The sequence below is a fragment of the Poecilia formosa genome, unplaced genomic scaffold, assembly GCF_000485575.1.
Source record: "Poecilia formosa unplaced genomic scaffold, Poecilia_formosa-5.1.2 Scaffold34, whole genome shotgun sequence".
Lineage (NCBI taxonomy): Eukaryota > Metazoa > Chordata > Actinopteri > Cyprinodontiformes > Poeciliidae > Poecilia > Poecilia formosa.
In genome coordinates, this window is record NW_006799973.1 from 2,977,445 (window position 1) to 2,999,187 (window position 21,743).

At 41.5% G+C, this 21,743-nt stretch overlaps 1 protein-coding gene across 3 annotated transcripts in view; it reads left to right on the forward strand.

Annotated features, from left to right (window-relative positions):
- cicb (capicua transcriptional repressor b) overlaps positions 1-20,931 on the forward strand; it is a 45,352-nt gene extending 24,421 nt beyond the window's left edge. The window contains exons 1-21 of one of the 3 annotated variants that reach the window (XM_016670474.1): positions 738-2,763; positions 3,472-3,621; positions 3,721-3,895; positions 4,385-4,496; positions 4,601-4,783; positions 4,865-4,997; positions 5,072-5,250; positions 5,467-5,605; positions 6,839-6,936; positions 7,031-7,284; positions 7,443-8,188; positions 8,268-8,407; positions 8,550-8,707; positions 11,939-12,129; positions 14,702-15,142; positions 15,224-15,561; positions 15,725-15,882; positions 15,971-16,131; positions 16,219-16,353; positions 18,094-18,225; positions 19,032-20,931. In XM_016670474.1, coding sequence (XP_016525960.1) covers positions 2,712-2,763; positions 3,472-3,621; positions 3,721-3,895; positions 4,385-4,496; positions 4,601-4,783; positions 4,865-4,997; positions 5,072-5,250; positions 5,467-5,605; positions 6,839-6,936; positions 7,031-7,284; positions 7,443-8,188; positions 8,268-8,407; positions 8,550-8,707; positions 11,939-12,129; positions 14,702-15,142; positions 15,224-15,561; positions 15,725-15,882; positions 15,971-16,131; positions 16,219-16,353; positions 18,094-18,225; positions 19,032-19,321 — 4,365 coding nt within the window. In that variant the 5' untranslated portion in view covers positions 738-2,711 and the 3' untranslated portion in view covers positions 19,322-20,931. Of the gene's footprint in view, positions 1-737; positions 2,764-3,471; positions 3,622-3,720; positions 3,896-4,384; positions 4,497-4,600; positions 4,784-4,864; positions 4,998-5,071; positions 5,251-5,466; positions 5,606-6,838; positions 6,937-7,030; positions 7,285-7,442; positions 8,189-8,267; positions 8,408-8,549; positions 8,708-11,938; positions 12,130-14,701; positions 15,143-15,223; positions 15,562-15,724; positions 15,883-15,970; positions 16,132-16,218; positions 16,354-18,093; positions 18,226-19,031 lie in introns of those variants that run through there. The other 2 variants (XM_016670473.1, XM_007550230.2) reach the window with 2 other exon arrangements.
- Positions 20,932-21,743: the final 812 nt, after the last annotated feature.

The window sequence follows — 21,743 nt, forward strand, 5'->3', positions numbered from 1 at the left end:
ACTCATGTATGAGCTTTGTTTTTGTCAGATATTAAAATTTTTTGATGATATGAAACATAGGACTGCGATGGTGCAGCTGGTAGCACTTCTATCAGAAGGAAAAAGATCCTCAAATGTCATCTTTATTATTATTATTATCTAAAATGGTACGCATAGATGCGGCTTTTGAATAAATGCTATAATGGTTTGCCATATAGCACACTGGCGCCTCCCTGTATAGATGGTCTTCGGGGGTATTAAAGCTGAGGCACAGGATGTGTAATGGGTAGAGAACTAGTTAGATTTCTATTAAGTCATTGGTTGGCCTAAATCTGAGTGTCGGCGTTTGATTGGCTCCTTTGAACGTCACTCTAGGTTTACTACGACTCCTCCGCCAATGATGTGAGCCTAGGGAGGGCCTAAAGATAGACACACTAAAATAAGAACTTTTACAAAGGTATATAAATGATATGTATGATTTCTGAAGGGGTTCAAAAGAGCAGCAGCTCTAATTGTGTTCATTGTGTTGTTTATTTCTGAATCAAGTGAAGATATTGAGTTGAGAAAAACTTGCCGCCGTAAAACCCAGTAACATTTGCATATGACTGGCATTCCACTGCACGGCCCAACCAATCAGAGTTCGCAGGGGGCAGTTGACGGGCAGCGAGCTCAGCCAATGATTGAATAGAGTTTCCACAGAGGGCGGGACAAGCCTGGGCGAGGTTGACAGGATGAGAAGGAAGGGGAGGGGGAACGAGTACGGGGGGGCAGGCAGCCTAGTTTACAACAAGAGGAAGAGGGAGGGAAAGAGAAAGAAAGGCTTACCAGGGAGGACGAGACTAAAATAAAAGAGTAAACTCCAGCGGAGAGCTTCGGAGATGCGATGCGAGGACTTTTTTGGGTCAAAACAACACTCGCAACGGCAACTGCTAAACGAACTGGACGGAGCGCGCTTCTGTGTCGTCCGCACCAAGTGTTAGCTAACCTGCTGCAGACGGACGGATTGCTCTGACGGCTTCAGCCAAAAGTCGCTTATTTTTTTAAAGCCGCTGGAGGCGACTTCGACTCGGTACTCGGGCGTTTAATGCCGACCTGTCGTGCTGGCTTTAAAGCTTGACAGGAGAACCAGAGGAGTGAGAAAAATACAACAAGCAACTGCGATTCACTCCCCCCGCCTTCCCTTTTCTCCTCGCTGACTGGAGCCAGAAGTCTTCACCGTGGTCGCTGGGTTTTTTATCGCTGTGTTGTAGTCTTATCAGTTGGTAGCTTGTTTCAGGTCTGCGGCCAGATTGGCCAGGTAGGGTACGAGCAGCTTAATTAGAACCTGTAATAATCTCTGTTTTTTATTAATAGGTGGGATCAAACTGATGGATAGCGGACTTGTATGCACAGGGTGATGGATGAATGCACCATATTTTCGGCATCATCCCATGCCTTCTTATTTTTTTACAGTTAAACTCACGTTGGATGGTGTTTCCTCATAGCTTCTTTTGTATTTTGTGGGTAATTACCTGCTTAAAACAGGTGCATAATACAGCAGAGTGAGTGCTACGGGAAGCAAGTCACTGTTTTCGAGTGCTGCACTTGTGAAACAGTTGTAGTTGGATTATTTAGGCTGCCAGTTCGTGTGAATACACCTTTTGTAGTTGGGACATGAGAACAATTGCGTTTCTTTTGCCTGTGTCTGTGCGCCGGGTGCACGACCAGGGGCGTTCCCGAGAGGTTGGTTCAATTTGGAGCGGTGCACTTGAGGCTCCGCTTATTACCAGAGGCAGCTAAAACTGCCTCTCCAGGGTGTTCTTGGTTGAATTAAAAGGTATATATACATATAAAAGGGAGATAACGACGGGGCAAACACTGTTACAACAAGCTGCTGTAAACTCCTACAACTAAAAATACACACCAATCAGCTTTAATCAGCCTGGTGTATCTCGTTTCAGCGTTGTGGAGTCTGTTTGATACGGTGCTGTCCTACGTCAGCCCTTGGACCTGCTCCAGTCCGGGGCTTCATGTACCTCACCCCGAGCCCACCTGGCTGCAGGTAAAATGTAGCGCAGAGCATAGTTTGACATGGGCCAGGAAGACTGCGTAGTTCCCGGGTGGATGTTGTAACCCAGGCCGTGGATGGGCTAGAGGCCTCGTTAACCCTTTCCCGACCAAGCTGCTGTAGTAATGTAAACAAACACGGAGAGAGGGCATCGGGGGTAATTAGACCAAAGGGAGCTGGATCTTTGCCTTCAGTCCTATTTATATTTCCTGTGGGCCGACTTCACGTCGTTAAAATCTGATTTAAATTGTGTCCTTTTTTTACTCTTATCGTTTATACTGTACATTTTGTCCACTGATGTTGCATTGCTTCGTGTGCGCAAGATTGCGGCATTCTGCGATACCACAGATGGACTCAACTCTTGTATTTTAAATACAAACGGGATACCTCTCTCTATCTGTCACATCTTTGAAATCCTCATCATGCAGAGTTATGATGTTCTAATAATTGTGAATGACGAGCGTGACCTGAAAGGATGAAACGGGTTCAGACACCACTGAGCACATGTCGTCATCTGAGAGCTTCCCAACCACTATCGACACCAGATTTTGGATTAAACATGTCGTCCTACCTTGATTTTTGTTTGTAAAAGACCATATTATTATTATTTTTGTTGTTGTTGTTGTTGTTTTTTGCTTTTTTTCCTTTTTTTTTCTTTTTTTGGAGACACATCAAGTATTGAATTATGTTCTCCTCAGAGAATCCTCAGTACCTTCGCCAAGGATTAAGCATGTTTGGTCAGTAAATATGTTTATTTTCTTTCTGTATGATGTGAATGCCATTTGTTTGCCAAATGTGAACACATGCAGCAGTATTTAAACGTGCTAAAGCAGCATTTTAGTGGTTACCTATCCCTAATGAGACTCATTCTGTTGCTTGATTTTGTGGATAAGCTATTATGTACTCTCTTATTCATTTATGCTTGTTCAGACATGGGATGCAACAGCTTTTGTTGTCCATCCAGTCTGTTTCTGAGAACAGAAAGTCCTTTTTGTACATCTGCTGATTTTGGTGTGATTTTCCCAGTTAAGTAGATAGAAGTGCATTTCTGTGCCAGCTCAGCTATTTCTCTGTGTTTTTGAAAGGCTGGTAGTTTTCTTCATTTATAGATGTTAGCCAGTCTCTAGTTAAAAAAACAAACATTGGTTCTTTGTGTCTGAAGGAGTTGCTGTACGTTTCTGGGTTTGAGTCTCAATACTTGAATACAAATATATATTTCATTATCGCATTACAAACTGGTTTTGAGAAATTAACTGACTGTTTAATGCAAGAATGTTACAATTTGAGTATAACATAACCCCAAAATACAGGAAACAAGTTCTTAAAAAAACAATCTAAATATAAAAAAAAAACCTTCCTTTGAATCTACTGTCATACCACTGCAGCATAATGCAAAGTTGCAGACATAGTTTAATGCAACTAAATCCTGCCCTCTTTCTCTGCAGTGTGGACCAATGTAGAACCACGGTCAGTTCCAGTCTTCCCTTGGCATTCATTGGTTCCTTTCCTGGCACCCACCCAGTCAGATGCTCCGTCTCATCCTGGTGAGGGTCAGCACCCTGTCAACCACCCTCAAGCAACCAGTCTAAAGACAGGCAAGTAGTTTTGTAAACCCTATTATCACATTTTTATCCTGTTTTCTCATCATATGGCTATCTTTCTTTTCTTTTTCTTTGGGCATTGTGTTTCTTCAGATTGTCAGGGGGTGGCAGCGCTGTCACAGGAGCCTGCAGAGGCACCTCCCACTGTAGAGAAAAGTCCCCCATCCAGGCCTCCCCCTTCGTCTGATGAGCCTCTTCCAGAGAAGGATAAGGGAGATGTGGAGAGGGAAAGACCTGACAGCGAAACCGAGAGTGATGTAGATGACCCGTAAGAGCAGTTCCTCTGTGTTTGTTTGTTTCATTTCGATTCGGCTGGTGGAGACATTTAAAGGGCTGGATAGATGCACAAACACCACATTGCCCATCTGTTAAAGCAGTTATAAAACTGTCCGAGCCAGCATTCACAGTCATTTTTTTTTTCAGTGCTGTGTACCCACACAGAAAGTAAGTGAGAGTGATATTTTCTGCATCCTTGCTCTAATTTGGGCTGAAGAGCTCAAAGCCAGAACAAAGCAGATAGGAACAAAAGCACTCCATCTTTGGTCTCTATCACTACATGTAAAGCAGTGGCTCGGCTCTCAGCCTTTGAAATAGATGAGCTTTTTGTCTAATATGCAGATGTACAACGGAGTTATAGAGTAGAGGGGAAGCTGTTCCAGCCTGTTTAAATCACTAGAAAGAAAAACCAAACAAAAGCCTGTATGAAGCTATTTTTAAAGGAAATGTTTAGTAAAATTGTTCTTTTTCTGTCCTTTAGCTTCCTCCCAGGAGTTGTACCAGAGCAGCCACTCTCCACCTCCCCAGTAAAGCGACGTACTCAGTCTCTCAGTGCGCTGCCCAAAGATGGGGACAAGAGCAGTCCAGGAAAGGTATTCCCTACGAGGCTATGACAGAAACGTAACTCTCAACAGTTCTTTAACTTAAAGAAAAACCTAATTTGATGTTTTTCTGCTTCTCTTGCTCACCCCTGCAGAGGGAGAAGGATCACATCCGGCGACCAATGAATGCATTTATGATTTTCAGTAAGCGTCATCGAGCGTTAGTGCACCAACGGCACCCAAACCAGGACAACAGGACAGTCAGCAAGATTCTTGGGGAGTGGTGGTATGCCCTGGGAGCTATGGAGAAAAAGAAGTACCACGACTTGGCCTTCCAGGTATACAGATCAATACTCTGACAGAAAATGACGCGTATTTCAATATTATAGATGAGGAACTGTAATCCTTTCTTGTTTTAGGTGAAAGAGGCCCACTTTAAAGCACACCCTGACTGGAAGTGGTGCAACAAAGACAGGAAGAAGTCCAGCTCTGAAGGTCGCGGTGTCCCAGGAAACAAGGATATCAGAGAAAGAAGCATGTCCGAATCAACAGGTTGGTCTTACTTATAAATGTATAAGTAGCTCAGTTTTCATGCCAGTTGACAACAGTTGAATTTTTTTTTGTAGAGCCCCATTCTGTGGAACTGAAGGGTGTGGGCCCAGGTCTGGTGGGTGTATCAGAGAGGACCGCAGGAGAGGGGCATGTGGGTCAGCTTACCCGGCCCAGAGCCTTTTCCCAGAGTGCCGTGCACAGCCTGGAGAGGGGAGACAGGGGGAACACTCAAGCTCTGGCAGAGCTGGCCCAGGTAACGAAGGACAACTGCTAGTAGGATCGTCCTTTTTTTTTTTTTTAATTATGTCTTTATTTATGACAAAGATTTTTGTTTTCCAAGGAAAATGCCATCTTTGTCAAGTTTTGCTTTCCAGAACACGCTAATTAAAACAAATATTCACAGCTGTTAAAATAGACTACCATGCATTTTAAATGACTTCATCATTAACTCCATCTTCATGCTCTCCAGATGTGTGTGGACAGCAGTGGCCAGTTCACCAACCATCCTCCCGCACCTTCTCAGGCACAACGGGGGGTCAGTGAGGACATGACCAGTGATGAAGAGCGTATGGTCATCTGTGAAGAGGAAGGAGATGATGATGTCATTGGTGAGAAATCCGCCATGCTCTGTTCATTAAGCCACATTAGATTAGAGATGGCTGAATGTCTGTTTACTACTTCCTGCATCATAAAGCTTCTGTAGCTCATGGAGAAGCAGTGAGATTATCAATCAAGTCAAACATGTGTCACTTATGCAAGCTGTTTACTCTTTGTTTTTTGTTTTTTTCTCAATTTAGTCTCAGATGCTGTATAATAATTTCATTTTGACCGTAAACATCAGCTTATGCCAAGTAGAGATGAAAATCAAGAGATTTTGTGGCCAATTTCAAATGTCCAGTTTTTTGTAAATCTTTGACTAGTGTATAATGGTTGCAGCTGATTTATCTTGAAGAAATACAAGAAGATAAGACATTTAAAATATTTTTTTCCTTCCTGCCTGCCTGGAGTGTTTATTAATTACTTGTTAGGAACAGATTCCACTGCTCTGGGAGAAAGCAGTTGATGTGAATTATGATTATTTTATTTTAATACAAAGAAAAAAATAACACTGAGTCGACATTTTAAACTCTTTGCTTTTTTTATATTAGCGACTAGCAAGTCTAGCATTACTAAAACTGCATTGTTGTGTGTATTTCTGAGAGAATATAGATCCTTACTTTCAGATCTTTGATGCACAACAGATGGTGAATCTTCAAAAAGCATAGACCTTTTTCTTTTCCAATCAGCCTTTCTGTTTTCCGCTAAAAGTCTCTCTCTCACAGGCTAAATAAACCACTAACATGTCTCGTGCATATTTAAAAACGATAGTTTCTTTTGAATTTACTACAGCTTTTGTGTTGGTTGCTTGTCCCACTGTTTAGAAAAATATTGTATTCTTGACTTTTTAACAGCTGGTTATTGTTTAGAACCTAAAATCGTTTGATTTCTGTCACCGATTTTATTTTTGGTGCATCTTTAGTTTTGACTGAAGGATAAAACACTTAGTCATAAATAATAATTGGTTAATACTAAGGCTGGGACTTTAACATGTTAATAAATGTCTTTGTTGTTGAGCTTATATGTGTATTTTCTTCAATAATTTAGCTGTCAAAGGGTTTTTAAATAGAAAATGTTCCCTATTTTGTCAATATGTAGTTTTTGATTAAAACACGATTAAGTACAGACCATGCAAAGACTTGATTAAAATTTTCAATTGAGTTCCACCGCATGTTAATATATACAAATATTATACATTGTAAGGAATTCCAACTGTAGCTGTAGCGTATTTTGCTTTTCCACAGAGGACCCTTATCCCAGCAGCTCCATAGACCTAAAGTGTAAGGAGCGTGTGACCGACAGCGATAGCGAGAACGGTTCAGGAGACGAAGGGGATCGGAAGGTTTGCCACAAATGTTCCTGTTGTTCATATTTTTAGGTCTCCTGCTGCATATTGATTGGTTTGTTTTGTAACACTTCTCTGTTCACTTTTTTAGAGAGTATTTGCGCCCGTCATCTGTTCCACTGCATCATCGTCTTCCTCACACCATACCCCTCATGGCAGGAGTGTCTCACTGTCCTCTTTTCCCAGCAGCAGACGTTATGATGAGGGCAGATCTGGAGTGGGAGGGTTTTCAGACCACAGACGAAAGGAAAGAAGTGATGGAGAGAGTAAAGACACTTTAGTGAGCGAGGGAGGCAGCAGTATGCAGGCCTCTTCTCTCTCCATCTCTTCTGCTCAACCAGTCAAATCAACTTCTCCAGCTGGAGGGCCTCCACCCTCATCAGTAGGTTCCCTAGGGGCGAGCCAAGCTCTGGGCATTGGCGCTGTGAGGGTTGCATCTACTGTAGTGACGAACGTGATGCGTCCNCCTCTTCTCTCTCCATCTCTTCTGCTCAACCAGTCAAATCGACTTCTCCAGCTGGAGGGCCTCCATCCTCATCAGTAGGTTCCCTAGGAGCGAGCCAAGCTCTGGGCATTGGCGCTGTGAGGGTCGCATCTACCGTAGTGACGAACGTAATGCGTCCGGTCATCAGCACACCGCTCCCAATCGCCAGCAAACCCAGAGATGGCGGCCCGTCGTCGAGCCCGCATCCTCCAGAGAGGAAGTCCCTCACTCCCCAGCAGCAGCCCCAAATTCTGATTGGTCCAGGAGGAGGAGTTGGGCCTCCAGCTGCAGGGGGTGGGTGCTACACTTCATCATCACCAAACCCTGTAGGTGCGGGTGGTGTAGTGACTAACTTAGTGTTAGGAGGGGCTCTGCCTGCTCAGTCTGCTGTCCAGCTCATCACCCCTTCCCCTCACCCTCAGCCGTCCCATCAGCAGCCTCTTCCCTCCACAGCCGTGTCTGCGTCACACAGCCAAACCAACGGCCCCCTGCCCCTCCTCCAGCCCCAGTTCCTCCCTGGCTCCCCCGCAGGACCCCCCGGGGGTAAGGCCATCACACAGGTTCAGTACATCCTGCCCACCCTCCCTGCCAACACCAACCCCAAGAGTCCACCGCAGAATCTCAGCCAGCCAACCAGTATCTTCAACCTACCCACAGTTCCACCAACACATGTGTCCCTGGCCAATGGGAAACAGCAGGGGGCCGGTCTGCAAACTGGATACGCGCCCAGCCCTGCAGTGGGCGTGGTCAACCCTGGAGCAAGAGGTAAAAGGTCAACCACAAGTCCCACAATGTCCTGCATTTCCTCTGTGATTTCTAATGATGTGATCTGTTCCTCTGTCAGTGCAAACCCAGTCTCCGGTGCTCCAGGGTAAAATGTTTGTTCCCATGACAACAGTTCGGACTGCGCAAGCCCCTGCCCAGCAGATTCCCATTGTCACTCCACCCCTTCCTGTCCAGAACGGTGCACAGTCCGGAAGCAAGGTCAGGGAGCGCTTCACAGGAGGGAATAACATGGAAACTTTTTTCCCCCACTCTGCTTGTTTTGCGTTAGGAGCATCAACATGGAAAATCATCCATGTTTGGCTGTTCGTCATGGATTCTCTTTTTTTTTTTTCATTTCTAGATTATTCATCTTGCCTCCATGCCGGTGGTCCAATCCCAGCAGCCTCAGGGTGTAGCAGTGCATCATGCCAGCCCCTTCCCAGTAACAGTGGGAGCAGCAGTGGTGGCACCAGGATCAACCCCCTCCCAGGCGGTGCTGCTGCCGCCTGCACCTACAAGGTACACAATGACAAACTCTAATACACCTGGTAAATATTGCATTATATTCTAACAGTAATTAAAGTTTTTAGCCGACTTCTTGTTTAAAAAATGTTTTTTTTTAAGTATTTTATTGCTTCATCTTTCTGTTATAATTTGAAAACGAAAATTTTCTTTTTTGTTTTTTCGCCTTTTTTTAACAGCTTCTTCATAATGTTACTAATATGCTCAACCATTTCTTTCCTTTTGCTCAGAATGACAAAACTGTTGAGACAATAATCACATTAAAGAAGAAAAATTCTTAACCAAATAAGGAAAATAATCTGAAACAAGTTTTATTCTCATGAAAGATTTATCAACAAATGTTGGGAATGAAAAATTTCTAATGAAAAAAGTCCCTTGTTAATTTGAATTTGTCATCCACGCAGTTTGTTGTGAAATTGGGTTTGCAAATTCAAAAATGTTAACATATTTTTTTTATGGTTTTACATTATAGAGCTTGATAAAATGGGGTGTAATCTTGTGGTGGCTTGAAAATAATTTAGGAGTTTTTGGCAAAAATCTAAAAGTTTGTTATTCATATTCATCCCCTTTACACAGATAGGCCTGAATAAAATTAAATTCAACCAGTTTCCTTTGGAAGGCACTTCATTTATGAATGGTGTCCATTTGTAATTTGTTTATTTTCAGTATATATGCAGCTGTCCTATGTAGCTCTCATAGGTTTGTTGCACAACATTACTGAACAAACTTCATGATAAAGATAAAGGAACACATCAGACAAGTCTGATAACAAGTTGCTTAATGCAGGGTTAGGTAATAACAATCTCAACATCTTATGGAGCAATTTTCACTCACTTGGCTATTTAGAGGAGACAGAATTGCATTTTGTGACTACGTATATAACACTGTGGTTCCTATAAAGCTAACACTGCATTTCACACTTCACCCTGAACCCCATAGTAAAACTTGGTGGTGACAGCATCATGCTGTGGGGATCAGCAGGGACTGATGGGAAGACTGGTGGAGGTAAATACAGTGAAATCCTCAATGAAAGCTTGTTAGAGGCTGCAAAAGAGAGGTGAATTATCACCTTCCTGCTGGACAACAAGTCCCAAACAATTACAATACAACAGTTTAGATAAAGGTCTTCAGTTTCTGCAGCCTGTCCTGCAACTCCTGGATGCATCCTGGCTCTAACACACCTGAATCAGAGGAATGAGTCTTAGCTCTGTTTATTGCTGAATCCGGAGCCTTTTGGCTCAGGTTTTGGAGGCTCCAGGTTACTGAAGCATCTTAAAGTTTCAGGACAGGCTCTCGAGGATCGGAGCTGCAGACCTCTGGTTTAGATCAAAGCTTATTCATATCTTACAATGATCCAGTGTATTTCAGCTATCTTAGTGAGAGTTTCTTTTCATTTCAGCCTTCGGGGTTAACTGATTCCAAATTGCTGCTCATGAAGTGAAGTCAAAAGTGCTTCTATCTCTGTAAACTGGTTTACAACCAAGTAAACAGGATACATTACAAATAACAAAATAATCTTCTTTTCTACTGTTTCCCCAACCGCTGCTGTTCTTTGTAATTGAATCTGCAAGGATCCAAAAAAAAAAAAAATCCTTCAAGTGTTCTACTGTTTGGCTCTATACAGTCATTTTAGAGATGAAATGGAGCACTGCAGATCGATGTTTGAGGGAGATGGATGAACCCAATAAATGTCACCGATCAGATGTCTGGGAAGGCATAAACAAAGCTTGACACAGCCATCAGCTTACAGGCATATGCCATTCTCCTTTTCGACTTGAGCTGCTGCAGATATTGGGAATCATGATTCTTTATCGACATTTGCGCTTTTTTGTTTCTGGATTTTTGTTGGGAATATTTACAGGTGTCCTTGGCCCAAGTCAAAACTTTCTTCTAAATATCACAACTAGGGCTGCAACTAACAATTATTTTAGTTATTGATTAATCTGTCGAAATTCTGCAGATTTTTAATTTAGGCATTAATTAGAAATGCATTAAATGATGCAATAATACAGTTTATTTTTTAAATAATAAAAAAAGTTTTATTTTTTAAATTAAATAAAACTTAAAAGTTTTATGTAATTAAAATAAAACACAGGATTCAGTTAGTGTACTCTTGACCATTTGTAGCAAGGAACGCATCCTTCAGGTAAAGAAATCACCTCTAACATCACCATGTGAAAAACTGAGTGCTTTCTGCTTGAGTTTACATTAATACAGTTCAGGGCTAATATGTTTCTCTACAGAACTTCAACCATGTGAAGCTAAAACTTCCATCTGAGGGGTTTGGATCTATATAGTAGACCATATTTACAGACAAAGAAGGCTTATGATGTTTCTCAGCAGTTGGTCTTTTTTTGAGTCGCTACATTCCAGTTAATGAGCAATCGATTTCTAAATTGACGATTCTTTCAATAATCAATTATTAATCTGATTAATCGTTTCAGCCCTGAACACAATTTCTAATCCAGAAAAGGCAAATTACATTAGGGGTTTCATTGCTAAATATTATTTTGTATCATTTAATAATCAATAATCTGTTAGATAAATGAATTAGCCAGAAAAATGGTGACTTAATAGTTTTAGACCAATTATCCAAAGAGATCATATTTTCTCTAAAACAAAGTTGCTGTGTCTGAACTTCTCTTTCTCCTCTGTTTGATATTGGGGGGGGAATAACTTGATTGATAAAACATCTGATTACTCTTTAAGAGGCATTGCTGAAAAAATAAAAGCACGGTCTATTTAACATAGTCCAGGTGATAAATTGAGGTGGAATACGTTTGTGCTGTTTGCATTGAAGGAATGAATAGATTTTACCGTGTTTAGCGAGCAGACGATGCAGGAGGCTAAATTCCTGTCGGGGTGCAGCAGTAAGACTGCAGCTCTATTCTGGATGTGTTAGTCATGCTGGTGGTGGCCTGAGTTGCCTCTGCCTGCCCACCCCCACACTACCTCTCAGCTCCTCACACTGCACTACTCATCTAGTGCTACTTGCTGTGGTGTGCACTCATCGACTGGCCCCCTCTGCAGTGCTTCTCTTTTTGTCTTCCTCTTTCCTTTCTAATCAGGTCTCTGTTCCTTACATTCTGGCTCTGCATTGTTATTGTACTATTACGCCATCCGCCATTGCACTTCTCTTTAGATCTTATTTATATTTACAGTGTTAACCTCACTGCTGATGTCGTTATTCCTACGTTCTGTTCATCTATTTTTGTGCACCCTGTACAGAATTACCTATGTCCAGTCCACCCCGGGGGTCCCATCCACTCTGCCTCTAGTCTCCACAACAACAGGCTCCTCTCCCACCCAGCAAGCTCTGCCAGTGCCTGGATCTGCTTATGTTCCCTCGCCTTTAGCAACCCTTGGGTTTACAGCCATTGCACCACCTGGACAGACACTGGTTCAGCCACTGATTGCAGGTTAGAGGAGACATAAAGTCAAAGTTTTTGTTCCTTTCTGCTACTTCTGTGTTTGAGAGAAAAGGTCACCTGAAGAGTTTACTTGAAGGTCAAACATGAACCTTAACAAAAGGTTTGTGTTTTGTACCTGATTGAGCTGCAGTCCGGTTGTACCATGTCGTTTTGGCGGGCTGTTTTTGATCCAAAAAGGAATTTCGAGTGTTTTTTATGAGTAATCAAAAGCAACAGAAGCATACGCTAACAGGCCAGCGTTGCAAACCTCAAAAAAGAGAGGTTAAAGCTACACTAAAAATGAAGTTTTAATAATTTTATGCCCAATTTCACCTGGTTTGGTGGTTCTGTCACTGTTGTACACCTCCTTTTGTATCAATTGGTTTAGTGCACTGCATAAAGAGTAAGTAGTATGTTTCTACATATTTCTGCTTTACAAAACCCCAATCTTTGTTCTTTTCATCCACTTCAGGTGCATCTGAATAAATTAGGATAGCATTGAAAAGTTGCTTATCTTTAGTATTTCAATTCAAAAAGTGAACTCATGTATTTGTGGTGATGAATACAAAGTGATATATTTTATGTTTACTACTTTTAATTTAGAATATTATAACTTGGATCTAATGAAAACATAAAATTACATTTCTCAGAAAATGCCCCCCTTTCTTATGAATACTGGTGGTCAACCACTTCCTTAACAAATGTCTGAGTAAAGATGCCATTACTGTTGCTCTTTCTTTGCAAGTGTATTAAAATTATTATGGCATTACTTCTAGCTATACAATAAAATAAGTTGAACTGACAAAATAAATACGGATAATGAAGAGATGACACTGCTTGATAAGTTTATTTGCATAGCACATTTCAGCAACGAGGTTTTGTCAAGAGTGCTTTACATAGCGAATATATGAAACAACAAACAGAAGAAATGTATTGTTTCAGTGGCAGGAATAAAGAAAGTGATAAAAAGTAGGAACACATACTAAAATTAATGATGTTCCAGTTATTATTAATCAAAAGCAACTCTTATCAGGTGGGTTTTCAACCTCGATTTAAAGGAACTCAGTGTTTCAGGAGTTTTGCAGTTTTCTGGAAGTTTGCTCCAGATTTGGGATGCATAGAAGCTGAATGCTGCTTCTCTATGCTTGGTTCTGGTTCTGGGATGCAGAGCAGACCAGAACCAGAAGACCAGAGAGGTCTTGAAGGTTGATACAACAGCAGATCTTTAATGTATTTTAATGCGAAGCGGTTCAGTGATTTATAAACGAGCAGTTGTATTTAAAGTTTATTCTCTAAGCTGCAGGGAGCCAGTGTAAGGACTTAAGAAATTGGGTTTATGTTCTCTGCTTTCCTAGTTTTAGTGAGAATGCGAGCAACAGCATTCTGGTTCAGCTGCAGCTGTCTGACTTGTTTTTTTTTAAGGGACACCTGTGAAGACACCGTTGCAGTAATCGGTGCGACTAAAGATAAATGCATGGATGAGTTTCTCTAGATCTTGTTGGGACATTAGCCCTATAATCCAAGAAATATTCTTTAGATGATAGAAGGCTGACTTTTTAACTGTCTGTATGTGGCTCTGAAGGTTCAGGTCTGGGTCCATCTCTACACACAGATTCTGGGCCTGATCGCTGGTTTCTGGTTGTAATAACTGAAGCTGTGAGCTGACTCTTTAGGTCCAAAGATAATAACTTCAGTTTTGTTTCTGTTCAGCTGGAGAAAGTTATGGCACATCCACACATTGACTTGTTTTAAGCATCGGTTCTTTTGGGTTCTTAGTCACCTGGTGACATTATGATATAAAGAGCTGTGCATCATCTGTGTAGATATGGAAACTAATCTTATTATTTTCTATAATCTGAGTTATCAGGAACATGTAAGAGGAGTCCCTGGGGTACACCACATGTGACTTCTGTCCACTCTAATGAAAAGTTACCTTTTGACACGAAGAAGCCCCAGTTCTTTATGTAAGACTGGATTAGCTTAAGTACTGTACCAGAGAGTCTGACCCAGCTCTCCAGCCACTTATCCAGACAAGCAGGGAGGCACCAATCCTCCCATTTTACCTCTGATGCAAAGTTGTGGAAAACCTAATAAAGGAATTGTAGTCAGACATGTAAAATCAGCTCTATATCTTCAGCAAAAGCCTCCATGGCTTGTTTTTCCTGAGTTGAAAGCCTGCTGACATAACTCACTGTGAATGTCTGAACAAACAGTAAAATCATATCAAGTAGTAGATCATATTTTAGTATTATCTGAACTGAGACCTGTGCTGATTTTGCTGTATAAAAATGAAGTTGTATTGTTTGGACAAGATTAATTTTGGCCCTAATTGAACTAAAAAATGAGACAGTTGTGGTAAGACTCTTGGATTTATTTTTTGGACCTGTCAGTGTTTAATAAATCACTTGGAGGTTGGAGGATAAATATGCAAAGCTGTACAGATAAATTAGGCCAAAGTCAACGATATTAATACTTCCATTAGTTAAAATAAAAGCAAACAAAGTTTTTTTGTTAGCATACAGATAAATTAGATGTATTTAATGTGAATGTAGTCTAATGGATGTCCCTCCTCCTTACCCAGCTCAGACCCCACAACCCTCCACCTCCGCCCCTGCCTCAGGTTCCGGGGGCCAGATAGTCACCGCCATTTACCCTCCATCACCAAGCGTCACCATGGCAACAGGGGTGGTCTCTATGGCGCCAGTGCCCCCCAGCGTGGTCTACTCTGTCTCTAACCCTTCGAGCGCTTCTCCCCACATCCTGCCGAAACACACGACTGCCCCCTCCACCGTCATGCAGCTCCATCCGCCGCCCCACCCGGACCGCCAGGCGGACAGGCACCTGCCCCCGGACCGATCCACCGACAGGCAGCCCGACAGGCAGGTGGACATCCTGGCACATTCAGACAGACAGGTGGAGAGACAGAACATAAGCTCCAACAGTAACAGCTCGTCGGCACCCCCTAGTGGCTCAGCTGTGTCCATAAGACCCAGCAGTCCTCCACTTCAGATCCAAGCACCTGGTAGGACTGCCAGTTCTTTTTCAGATGAAATAATGACGTTTTGAATCTGTTTGGAAAAAATTACATGTTTGTGGTTTACAGGCAGTACACCCAAGTTACCACATCTACCAGTCAGGCTCCCCCAGAAAGTAAAAGCAACGGTGGCAACCATTCCTGTTGGCAGCTACGACGGAGGAGGCCGAGGGAAAGACAGAGAACGAGACAAAGAGAGGGAGAGAGAACGAGAGCGAGAGAAGGAGAGGGAGAGAGAAGCAGCAGCCAACAGTCATTTCTCCTTTGAGCCTGAGCCTTCAGGGCACACGGGGTCTCCGGCAGCACATCCCAGCGAGGAGCCGCCGTCCTCCGACAGACCACTGGAGGGTTCCAGCACCGCGGACTCCTCTGACCCAAGGAACAGGGAAAGCACAACAACCAAAGAGGTGAAAGCGTGGCACTCCAACACTAAATTAAAATCTCTTCCAGTTGCAGTTTTGTTATTTATTGCAATAAATTTTGGCACGATTTATTGTCCAGCCTGATTTTTTTTCTTCCAGGCCACCTTTGCGTTAGTTTTTAAGATGTATGTTTTGAACCTTTTCACAGGGTGGGTGGAAGGAGACTCTCCCCTCCTCTCCTCTCCCCCCTCCGTCAGCCACAGAGCCCGCTTTGCCTCCTCCACAGACTGACAAAGACGGACCTACACCCAAAAAGATCAAAGCCCGCCCACCTCCACTAAAGAAAACCTTCGACTCTGTCGACAAGTGAGTCATTACCTCTGTGAATATTCTGCGTACAGGTTATCGATTGATGGACTGTGTATATATACTGTATATTTGTGTGCGTTTGTTGGACTGGCAGGGTTCTCTCAGAGGTATATTTCGAGGAGCGGTTTGCCGAGCTGCCAGAGTTTCGACCCGAGGAGGTTTTGCCGTCACCCACCCTGCAGAGTCTGGCCACGTCACCTCGCGCCATCCTGGGCAGCTATCGTCGCAAGAGGAAGAACTCAACAGGTCTCCCGTCTGATTTTCATATTTGTGTTACTGGACGTTAATATTACTCAGCTTTGTTTGCTCAAAAGGTTTCCTGCTGTCGTTCAGATTTGGACTCTGCACCTGATGAGCAAGCCTCTCCAAAGAGGAAGAGCCGGCGGCGTTCCAGCTGCAGCTCTGAACCCAACACGCCTAAAAGTGCTGCCAAATGTGAAGGAGACATCTTCACCTTCGACAGAGCAGGTAGTGGGTTTGTCCAGGAAAGTTTCCGGGAATACGTTTTGTTGTTAGTTATTGCAACATAAATTAAATTAATTTTATCGCACTGAATAAAAAAATATACTTGTAGCCTCCACCTGAATCTTTTCATTTATGTGTTTAATTAGGTTATTTTTTGCTTTTTTTGACATTAAAGTTTATCCTTGTTTAGTTTCCAACGCGGTCTTTAAAGATCTGGAGTTTGAACCAATAATTTTCGACATCTTGATGAGAAAAAATTATTATTTACATTTTCAGACCTTAAACATAAACCCTCTAAGCAAAGGTTTTTAATCTATAATGTGATTCTCGACCTAAATCTGGTTCCAAAAAAAGCACTGATACATTTTTTGCTTGTTTGTTCTTTTTTTTTACAAACTGAATAAATGTATCCCAGATTACAATCTGCGCTTTAAATAATCAACATTTGCTTAATGATAATCATACCCAGTAAATTTCTCCCTTGTGCCACACACTAAACACTTTTATCACTGTTTTCTTAAATTGCCTTCACTAGGTTTTGAAATGGATTTGAACCAAGATGCTAAAAAGGGAGTGAATTTTCCCTTTAACACAGTTCTGAATCAGAAGCGTGCTCCAGCATCGTGTTGCTTTGTAACTCGGGGAACATATAGTTCATAAAAGCTTGAGGGAAATGTTCTTTACTCAAACGGAATAAAAACCACTGGATTACACGCAGAACAAGATGATGACATGCAGGTGTTTGCTAGCTGCCTGACGAGATCTTTGGACCAAGAAGAGACGAAGATTTAGTTGAAAAGATGTCAACAGGAAGCTAATGAGCTAATTCCTGTCAGCTTGAATCTGATTGTTGAGAATATTTATGAAAACGGCTGAGTCAGATTTGAATTAGTTGGCCAGCAAACCGTCTCTGTGGGGTTCATTTCTGTATTTTCATTCTTCGCATTTCTTTATGGGAAGATGGACACTAATTATTCCCATTTTCATTTCACTATTTTATTTATCCATTTAATCACTTTGATGCACAGTTAAAACAATTTCATATACTCTACGTAAATATTGGAGGGTTGAAATGATTAACCGGATTAATTGTGATGAATCCATTATTAAATCAATTGTCAACTAATTTAGTAGCAGATTAACTGGAGTATAAACACTCAAAAAAGGCAGTTTGTTGAAAAAAAAAAACCCCAACATATTTGGAACATCAATTGTACAAAAATATGGCAGTTTTCATTTAAGATCAAACTATAATAAAAAGACTTTGTAAATATGTTTTATCCAAAACTCAAGTGGCAAAGTGTGAGTGGTTCAACTTCTCTAAAAATAACAAAAACAGCTAAAAGATCAGTAAATCTTCCATTAATCAACTTTTGCTATCCAACTATTGATCAATCGTAAAAAAAATTGTTGATGGATTAATCGATAACTAAAATAACTGTTAGTTCCAACCCTAAAATATAGCACAAAAGTTAAGACGGTGGCTCTAAGATAAAATATAAGGAGCTAATTACAGTGTTTAAAATGGTAACTCAGTGAGTAAAGGCTGTTTAAAGCTGCATTTTTGAGATGTTGTTTATAATACAACTTATAAAATCCTGAGCAGATCTCACTTGTCTTGGGAGACTTTTAACTTTAGCCTTTTAAAAAGCTCTGCTGCCTTCTTCTTTAAGCCCAGACTTAGAGCAATGAATTCAAACAAGTTTCCTTAGGTTTGAATCTCTGTGTCCGTTGGTTGTCCAGCCACAGACGGAGAGGACATTCTGGCAGAACTGGAGTTTGAAAAGGTGCCGTATTCGTCCCTGCGACGAACTCTTGACCAGAGGAGGGCGCTGGTCATGCAGCTGTTCCAGGAGCAGGGCTTCTTTCCGTCAGGTACACAAATATCGACAATAATCTAAAGAATTCGTTTGTAACTGCAAGCCAGAGTTGAAACGGTCGCTTGAAATTCTTGAAAGTTCTTGATTTTTAGTTAAATGTTTTCAAGGTTTGGAAATGCTTCATTTATGTGCAAAGTCCTTGAAAGTGCTTGATAATCACACTGAACAGTTTCGTAATGAAGTGGAACATAACATTTGACTAAATCAAATGTTTTCACAACATAATAATAAAACAGACATTTTTTTCCTCAATGTTTGGAGTTAATCAAACTTGTTTTTTTTTTAAAGTCTATTAGAATTACCAAATGGATTTCTATTTGATAAATGTCAGAAAACGTAAAAAAAAGTTTTTTTGTTTTTTTTCCTCCCCCATTTTGTGTCAGTATTTACCATAATGTGAGAAGAAAGGCCATTTACCTTAACACAATTTGGTTGGATTGTTTCAATGTAATATTTATTATGCCTAATATCGATCTGTTTAGTTGAATAAAGGCTTCTTATATTTTATATGTTAAACAATGTAACTGAAAATGGGGGATATTTTTGTTAAAATAATGTTTTGTTCTTAGACTAGTCGGGTATATAGGGTGTGTGAAAGACATTTCAAAACATAAAATTTTATTATATCTTAGTTTACTTTGTCCCTGTTGTAGAATGTAGAATACAGCCTTTTTTTTTCTTTTTTAGTTCATTTGTATTGTTTTTATCTCTGAAGTTTGGTGCTGGAAAGGTTTGAAAACTCACCTTGAAAACTCTTGAAAAGTGTTCAAACCCTGACGAGCGTTGATCTCCTGCTTGCAGCTCAGGCCACTGCAGCATTCCAGACGAGATACTCCGACATTTTCCCCTCCAAGGTGTGTCTGCAGCTGAAGATCAGGGAGGTGCGGCAGAAGATCATGCAGACAGCGGCACCCTCTGACGCCTCCATTTTAGGCCCGTCGGAGTCCGCTGCGTCGGCTCCAGGACCATCCGGCTCCCAGGCGGGGGAGGGGGCTGGCAAAGGCGGTGGAGACCTGCAGGATGAGGAAGTGGAACAGGGAGCAGATGCGAGTCCAGAGGAGCTTCGGGAGTCACAGGACTCTTCTAGATGAGTGGTTGACCAGTCAGTAACTTCTCCGCTCACATTCTTCCACACTTATCCGTATCCAGTTAGGATTTGTTTGCAGTATTTGGACATTTAAATTTTATTTTATTTTATTTTTGTGTCCCTGTCACACCAAAAACATAAACACTTTAAAAACAAGTGGCACAGAAAGTACCACATACACAAACTGTTCATTCCCAGACTTGAATCAGCACTCTGTATCGACCACCTCAAAGGAAGATTGATGCCAGTGATCGAAGGACCATCATGTACAGCTGCACTCATTTGCCTTGAAGATGAAACGGTTCCCGCTTCAGATAGACAAACGGCGAACGGTTAGCAATTTTAAAAGAGGTAGGATGATCCATGTTTTGATATTTGTTCCGTTTTTAATAATTTTAGAGGAGCGGAGGCAGTGCGCGAGGAGCAGCCTGTGAGTAAACTTAACTGTTCCGAGTTTGTGGTTTGTTTCTGCTGACGTTCGGGGGCTGGGCCCTCGGCAGCCGGAAACGATGCGATCGCTCGCAGCGGACCTCGAGAGATCACTTCCTCACCCGTGGGCCTTCAGAGGAGGTTTTACCAGGAGTGACTCGAAGATGATCAGAAACTAAACGTGGACTTTCTGGCAGTGCCATCATTCCTGCAGATACCTGGCCAGCCAGGACTGACCCGTTAACACACGCCAGTAGTTGGGAAGTGACCATTCCTGTGCCTCTCGTTCGTTTGACATGAACTAAGGAGGAAAAAGTCGGGAGTCACCGGCGGGCACATCCTGGCTCTCAGATATAGAGGTCGAGCGGAAAAGTTCCTTAATCCTCTGTTGCCAAGCAGTTTATTTACTTCTCTTTTTATATTTTGTTTTGTATTTAACATCGTCATACTCAGTTTGTTGTTGTACTATTCTTACGGTTATTACTCCTCATATCATTTAAGTGAATCATTCTCTTCTCCGTATTCGTGTTTTCTTTTCTCTCTGGCAGAATTTTCTTTAGTTTCTGCTGACGTTAACTTTCTTCTTCTCTTCGGTTTAACTTTTTCTTTTTTTAATTTAACAGTTTTGGAGGCAGGTGAGACATGCTGCTCCACGCCTGTACAGTTCCTCCATTGTAGTCTTCCCTTGACTGGCCTCTCACCTCAGCAAGGACCTGCGGTGCAATTCTTTTTAATCATTTCAAACAGGAATACAAACACAGCGTGGACTTTTTTATGTCATTTCAACAGTAATAAGTCGTCTGTTTTTAGAAGACCCCGTATGCCTCTTACTATCCTCGCTAGGTTTCTATAGTCTCAACACTTAAAACTTCTCCTTCCTCCACCTCTGTCCTCCCCTCCTTCCTCCTTTTGTCACTTTATTGCTCTCTCCTGACCTTTCTAGAAGGGCGGAGGAAGAAAAACTGGAGGAAGTGAAGGGAGGGAACAAATCAAAGAGAGCTGGTAGGACATAATACTGGTTGTGTCTTTGTGCAAGACTTGGTTGTGTTGTAAATAATTACTGTAGAGTCAGTAGACTCATTATTGATATGGAAAAACAATCTGTCATTGAGCATATGTTGACTTTTATCATTACTGAAGAAAAAACATTAAATGGCAAAAAAAATAAATAAATATGACTATTAATGTTGTGTTTTGATTCTGTTACCCTGAGAGAAATGTACAAGTATAAATTAGATTTAAATTTCTATCTTTAATTATTGACTGATTGAGGGTCTGAATCTGGATGGGAGCTAAAGGTGCGTTTTTCACAGAAGTGTCTTCTTTGAGCTGATGTTATTCCACACTCTGCCACCTACTGGCCAACTAGTGTAAGTTCACAAAACAAGTGTTTATCCCTGGTAAACGCATCGTCGGCCTTTGTAGAGCAGCAGTGTCAAACGCCACACCTGAGTGGCTGGTGTCCTGCAACATTTACGAGTTGCTCCGCTCAAAAAAAAAAAAATCAGGTTGTTAGATGGGCTGTAAAGATTGACTGCAGGTTGAGGAAGGAAATTAACCCTTTAAGTTATACTGGACTTTGAACGCATCCAGAAGCTGCAGGTCGTCGGCCCTGGTGGATTTGACTCCACTTTTCTATAACATGACATAACGTTAACAATTAAGTACTAAAATAACTTAAAATATAGATGAATTTGTCATGTTTGGAAAATAATCATGTCCATTGAAGTTGACATTAAGTTCATGTGACAGTGAACTTTTTTTTTTTAAATACAGATGCAACTACTCCTTAAGCAAAATGAACATGATCAACTACAACTTACAGTATGTTATAACCAAAGCAATGTTTTCTGCAAATTTGTTTGTACATTTAAGTCATTGTCTTCTAATTTTGCATAAAATCAGTGCATTGTTATTTAACTACCACAGGGCTGAAATTAGTTTGGTGCATCACTGAGCTCATTCTTTAACGCTTCCCCTCATGAATATTTTTGTTT